The sequence below is a fragment of the Piliocolobus tephrosceles genome, chromosome 1 (assembly GCF_002776525.5).
Source record: "Piliocolobus tephrosceles isolate RC106 chromosome 1, ASM277652v3, whole genome shotgun sequence".
Classification (NCBI taxonomy): Eukaryota; Metazoa; Chordata; class Mammalia; order Primates; family Cercopithecidae; genus Piliocolobus; species Piliocolobus tephrosceles.
The window spans coordinates 17,814,554-17,820,939 of record NC_045434.1 but is presented as its reverse complement, the minus strand read 5'-3'; the positions used below and the strand labels follow the sequence as shown (position 1 = coordinate 17,820,939).

The window sequence follows — 6,386 nt, the reverse complement described above, 5'->3', positions numbered from 1 at the left end:
GCACTCTCTAAACTTCCGTGTGTTTGAAAATTTTCATAATAAGAGAAAACAAAAAATTAAACAGAAAATGAGGTTGTCATTTCCTCCAGTCAAACAAACATAACAGGACTTAGGATGCACTTTTCCCAATCGGTCCTCTGGCAGAATAGTTTGATCCTCCAGCTAGCTTCCAGCTCTCATCCTGTCCATCTGTTCTCTAGACACTGGCAGGAAATAGGCTCTTCAACAGGGCCTGCTAGGTCCAGTGCCAGGGAGTAGAGCGTTTTGGATTCTATGCCCACTTTTTTTTTTTTTTTAAGTGACCAGTTTTCCAGTTGAGATACTTGAAATACAAAGTCTCATGGTGAGGTCTTCTCCTCTGCTGTCCCATTCCTTTTTATGGGCCATCATGGCGTTAATCTTATCTCCAAGGAGAAAAATTGGGAGGAGAGGCCTAGATTCCTCAATAGAAGCAAGAAGGGAAGGTTTGCAGAATGAAGAGTGTGAAGTGAGGTTTGTGGTTTGAGTCATCAGAATGTCAAGGAGAAAAGAAGAAAAATGAATCATCATCATTTGACCACGGTATTTACAGCTAGCGGAAGGGACAAGAGGAGAAAAAAGCAAGGGAGGAGAAAAAGGAAGAACATCTCAGAATAAAATTGGGGTGGGTGGGGGGAGGAGGAGGAAGACAGTCTGAGAAATTGGTTTGGTTGCACCAGTACTGGCCACAACACAAAAATTTGTCCATTCCTGGTTGAAATTAAAAATAAATATGCATGCACATGTATTTGTCTGCTTTGTTTAATCAGACAGCGAGGCATTCCTTTAAGCCCCTTGAAGACCCAAAGTTGCGCTCAGAGACTGCCCACCTGGAACGGAGCCTGAGGTTGAGCAGGGAGCGGCTCAGAGGACCCAAAGCTGCCTAGCTGACCACATTCTTCTCTATGAGTTCCCAGTAATGGAGCCCAGTGGAGGAGACGCTACACTTCTCTGTGGGTGCAGAGGCTAAGGGCGGGGGTCTCCATAGAGGCGTCAGCGCCCACCAGCAGCAGTGACCGAGCACAGGGAGGTGAAGAATGCGACCAGTGATACGTCCAACCTGGAAAACGGGCCTGAGAACCAAAGGGCCAACTTCTGGCCATGCATAACGAAGCGGAGCAATCTCAGGGGGAGAAGGCACTGGAAAAACGTTGCAGGCCAATTTTTCCCAGTAGAAACGGTACGCTGGGAGGGAGACCCGCTCACCCCTTTTGACCCACCCCTGCAGCTCAGCCACGCCTCCTAGGGAGGTGGGCAGCCTCGCAGGAGCCCGCGCGAGGCTGCAGTGCCGCCCTCCGCCGCATGAGGGCAGCACGGCCTAGCCGGCGCAGCAGCGGCGGCCCCCTTGGCCCTCTTGGCCAGAGCCAGGCGCAGGCCGGCTTGCGGTGCCGTCGTTCATTGGCCGCGGCGCGGGCGCTGCCATGTTGGCGGAAGCGGACCCCCCTGTGCCGTGGAAACTGGCGGTGGCCGCGGCCGCCGAGTCCTTCTGCGCAGTCTCCTGCGTTTTCTCGCTTGGATCTTGGCACTGAGAGGCGGTGGCCGGCGGGATGGAGAAAAGTAGGATGAACCTGCCCAAGGGGCCGGACACGCTCTGCTTCGACAAGGACGAGTTCATGAAGGTGCGCGCGGCCTCCGCTCCCCGAAGCCGGGCCATGGGGGTGCCTCTGCCCTGTGCCCTCTAGGGCCCTCTCTTCGGGCTGCTGCGCCTACCCGCGCACGCTCCGTATCTGGTCCTCCTCCGAGACGTCGCTGCACTTAGCATTGGGTCTTTTGGCCTCAGGTTTGGCAGGTGCAGCCTGGAGAAAGCACTTCTGTAAAATCGTGCATGTTACATGAAAAGGCCTGAAAGTTCTGGGCAAGTGGTTTTGAGCTGAATGTCAAAGCCTCTGTTACCCGTTCCTGTTACCATGCAGTGCAGTCAGATTGCTAGTCCCCTTGTCAGAAAGAAGCTTGTTGACCGGGGTCTTGGAGCTCATTAAGTGTGTGTTGAATAAATCTCTGAGCCCACGTACTTTCCTAGGGACTCGGGTTGGAAAGAAAAAGAACTTAACCTGAAGTTTTGCTTAACTTTCAGCTAAAGCTTCCGGAATGGGATCTTTGGAAGCTTAGAACATTCTTACTGACTTGCAGTACGACAAAGCAAACCATTACTCTTTAAAGAAGTTGCTCTACTTCTTTGTACATGATGCATTTGAAGAAGTTGGTAGTTGTAGGTCGTAAACTTAGAGAAAAGAAATATAAACTGAAAACACTTCACTTATGATAAAGTTCATCAGGCACAACCTTGAAAATGGCCAGGCTTTGCGTGAGAGCTAGGAGGAGCTTTGCCTATCTATTTGGTGTAACCCTCTGGGTCTGCACTTAAACCATTCAAAAAATGTTTATGTTTAATTTCCTGAGGACTAGAAGTTTTGACACCGTTTAGTAGCTGCTTTCGGTGTTAAAAAGCGAAAAGTTTTAGCTTGTTAGTAGACACCTACAGTTTTAGAGCAAGTGAATTGAAATCTCTTACTCTGCCTTTCTTGGTGACTTAAAATGTTTTCTATTTTTCTAGATTAGCCTATCTCTTTTTGATACTATTTGCATTCAGATTACATCTCCAAAGCTGTTTTTTTTTTTTTTTTAACTGTATCTGTATCTTCTCCAGTGTGACCATATCATTTTTAATATGTAGGACTTATCTATACCCAGGAATAATGTACCTTATTCTTGTAAGTGATATTCCTATTACACCACTGTACTAAAAGGTGTGACTTCATTAGGATGTCTGAAAGAATGTACAGAATCAACTCATTGATCTAGAAACCCTTTGTTTTGCCCACTGGATAAGAGCTACCCTGAAATGAGGGTGGAAAGAAATAGCTAAGGGTACATGCTGGGGAGAGGTGCCCTGGGAGAGGAAAGGCCACACACAGAGATCAGGGGCGTTGTTGACATCAAGAATCTCGGAGTACAGAACAATCTCAACTTGTCCATCTCTTGATTTCTTAAGGTGCAACACCAGCATCTTCTCTGACTCACTAACCCCACCACCTTTCCCACTCTGAGTTGACAGAATGCCTTTGGTATATGCAGCTTCAGTAAGTGAAATCACAGAAATGTAAGTTCTAAAATAGAACTTAGAGTGCAAACGGGATGGGGGAGGGTGGCTAGAATGCCAGCAATTGCATATTTCGTGGCTCTATGAATGTGCCGTACATTTTATAGTGCTTATAAAAGTGACAACATACATAGAAGAAAATACATAGAACAGCTGTTCTGTGTAAAATGTTGTTGATCTTTTAGGTGGAGCTTGAAGATAAAGGTTATTTGCAATTTGTGATTCCTTAAACATATGTAACTATATATAAGTTACACTTCCATGGCAGAAAGGATGGTTGGAACACTTGTCCAGGATATATTTCTGTGTTTGTGTCTCATTCAACACATTTTGTAATTGGATAGGTTTTGTGCGTGTGAGAAGGTTGGGATATGACATTTGCGTTGGGAGATTTGAGACTGCTTGAAAATCCAGTCAGTTGATGGGAAACTGTGTTTAGGTTGCCATAGATCATAGCAGTTGTTTAATCAGTGGGCATTCCATGACCACCTGCTATGTGCCAGGCAGCAGTCTAGACATGAAGGTATAGGGATAAGTGAGATACGTTTTTTAGCTCTCTAGCATGGTAGATAGGAAGGACATGTGTGCCAAGAAACAGCACTTAGTCCACAGTGGCTAGCATGTGGAAGGATGGCCAGGAAACAGACTGGGAAAGTAGAAAGTTAGATGGGATGGGATTGATTGCAAGTTGCATTGGGCCTTGTATACTACACTGATGAATTTGCCCTTGATGCAGTATTCGTTGTGGAGTTATAGTCAGGTTAAAAGCAGGAAATGGCATGATCATATATGTTGCAGTTGGAACTGACTGGTGGCAGGAGGCTACTTAAAAAGTTATTTCAGTGGTTTTTATGAGATCTGAGAAATACAGGAGGGGATAGTTTGTGAAAGATATTACGTAAATGATCAAAAAGCACGAGTGGCAGATCAGCAAAGCACTTGAGGGGTCAAAGGTGGTGGTGGCATGATGCTGTTGACTTTGTCAGCTTAATAAAAGTATACACGCTGAGCAACATAGAATGCATTTCTACAAAATATTAAAAAATTAGCCAGGTGCAGTGAAACATACCTGTAGTCCCAGCTACTTGGGAGGCTGAGGTGGGAGGATTACCTGAGCCTATGGAGGTCAAGGCTGCAGTGAGCCAGGATTGCAGCACTGCACTTCAGCCTGGGCAACAGAGCGAGACCCCATCAAAAAAAAAAAAAAGAAAAGAAAAAGTACAAACACTCTTAAAGAGGGTTGACAATCGGTAGATGAATTAGGATATAAGTTACTGGTAGTAGGAGAGAGATTGTAGGCTACAGGGATAACTTAAACCCACTTACCTAGGTGTGCTGTGGAAATCACATCCTTCTGTCTCACATATGACTTCATCTGTTTTACAGAAAAAAGAGGCCATCAAGCAGCACCTCCTTCATCCTGCTGACAACAACCTCATTCTTGCGTTTGTACCTGTTCTCACTCCCATCGTTAACCTGTTGTGTAGGGCAGTGGTCCCCAACCTTTTTGACACTTTTGGAAGACAATTTTTCCATGGACCAGGGGTGCAGGGGATGGTTTTGGGATGATTCAAGCACATTACATTTATTGTGCACTTTATTTCTATAATTATTACATTGTAATACATAATGAAATAATTATACAACTCACCATAACGTAGAATCAGTGGGAGCCCTGAGCTTGTTTTCTTGCAACTAGACAGTCCCATCTGGGGGTGGTGGGAGACAGTGACAGATCATTCGGCCTTAGGTTCTCATAAGGAGTGCCTAACCTAGACCCCTTGCATGTGCAGTTCACAGTAGGGTCCACGCTCCTGTGAGAATCTAGTGCCACTACTGATTTGACGGAGGCGGAGCTCTGATACAGAGTGGCTGCAAATACACCCTGCGCTCCTCCTGCTGTGCTATCCAGTTCCTGACAGGTAGTTCGGGGCCCCAGTAGGGGTCTTTCCTTCCTCCGGAGGTCTGCCTCCCGTGCTTGGATCTGGTGCCCTCTCCCTTCTCAGGACCTGTTATTCCCACCCTCTCCACACTGCTTCCCATTGGCTTTCATACACACTCCTGTTTTGGTTTCTTCTACTGGACCCTCCAACCTCCAGTTAAAGCCCTTCACTCTGTTCCATCTCACAGCCAAATGCTTAAGGGTTGTCTTTCCTTTCTCTCCCTTCACTCTTAAATTCACTTCATTCTGGCTTCTGGTCCCGTCATTCCACTAAAGACATCTCACCAAAGTTAACTAGATGGAAGTTGATACACCAGCCCTTTTCTGCCTCCTTCCCTGACCTCAGTAGACCAAATGCTCCCTTCATTTGCTTTCTGAAACTTTGTGCTTTCTGGTTTTCTTTTGGCTTCTCTGGTCTCCTTGTCTCTTTTGCATAATCATTCTCCTCCTCATAACCATTAACTGGTGGGTTATGGACTCAGCCACACGTCTGTTCCTTTTCACATGCTGTGCACTTTCCCCAGGTGACCCACTTCATGCAGCTTCAGTGACCATGTGTAGACAGGTGAAAGATTCATACTTCTGGCCCAAATATCTTCGATCTGCAACCTCATGTGCATAGCACCTTGACATCTCTTCTTGGCTATCTCTGTGGCACCTCAAACTCGGCATGTTTAAAACTGAATTTGTTGGGGGGAAGATGAAAAAAACCAACCTCCTCTTAAACCTAGCTCTCTTCTGGTATTACCAATCTCAGGTAATACTAGACCTGAGGTAATCCATCCATCTGGTTGTGAGTCAGAAAACCAGGAGTCATCCTTGATAACACCTCTCTCCTTCACATTCTTCAAATCCAATCTGTTACTAAGCCTTAGGATTTCACTTCCCAAATATCTCTGAAATTTGTCTACTTCTCTCCATCTTCTCTTTTTCCACTTTCTGACTCATCGTTATCTTTGGCCGTTATAATCTAGTGGCTTCTTACTATAGTCCCCTGGCATCCATTCTTGCCTTTTTCTAGTCCATGTTCTACATCACAGGCAGGGTGCTCTTTTCAAAACGCATCTCGGTGCTTTTATGTAACAGGTGCTTGTATGTAATCAGACTGCCACCTATGTACACCATGAAGACATGAGAAAGCATTTTCCAGAACATTTGGAAGTATTCCAGAGCAGCTTATTGCATTGATGGGCAGTTTCTGTTGATTAGTAGCTATCTTGGTTATCAGATTGAAAAAACATAGTGTATGTAGAGTTGGGTACTATCTGGTTTGAGGCATTGACTAGGGGTCTTGGAATGTATCTCCCTCAGATAAGGGGACCCCTT

At 45.8% G+C, this 6,386-nt stretch overlaps 1 protein-coding gene across 2 annotated transcripts in view; it reads left to right on the top strand.

Moving 5' to 3' along the window:
* The first annotated feature begins 1,414 nt into the window (after positions 1 to 1,414).
* COG2 (component of oligomeric golgi complex 2) overlaps positions 1,415 to 6,386 on the top strand; it is a 52,924-nt gene continuing 47,952 nt past the window's right edge. Inside the window, exons 1-2 of one of the 2 annotated variants that reach the window (XM_023191809.2) lie at positions 1,505 to 1,637; positions 3,011 to 3,118. Coding sequence is in view for 1 of the 2 variants with exons in the window: in XM_023191808.2 (XP_023047576.1) it covers positions 1,566 to 1,637 (72 nt within the window). In the remaining variant the exon portion in view is untranslated. Of the gene's footprint in view, positions 1,638 to 3,010; positions 3,119 to 6,386 lie in introns of both variants that reach the window. The other variant, XM_023191808.2, reaches the window with a different exon arrangement.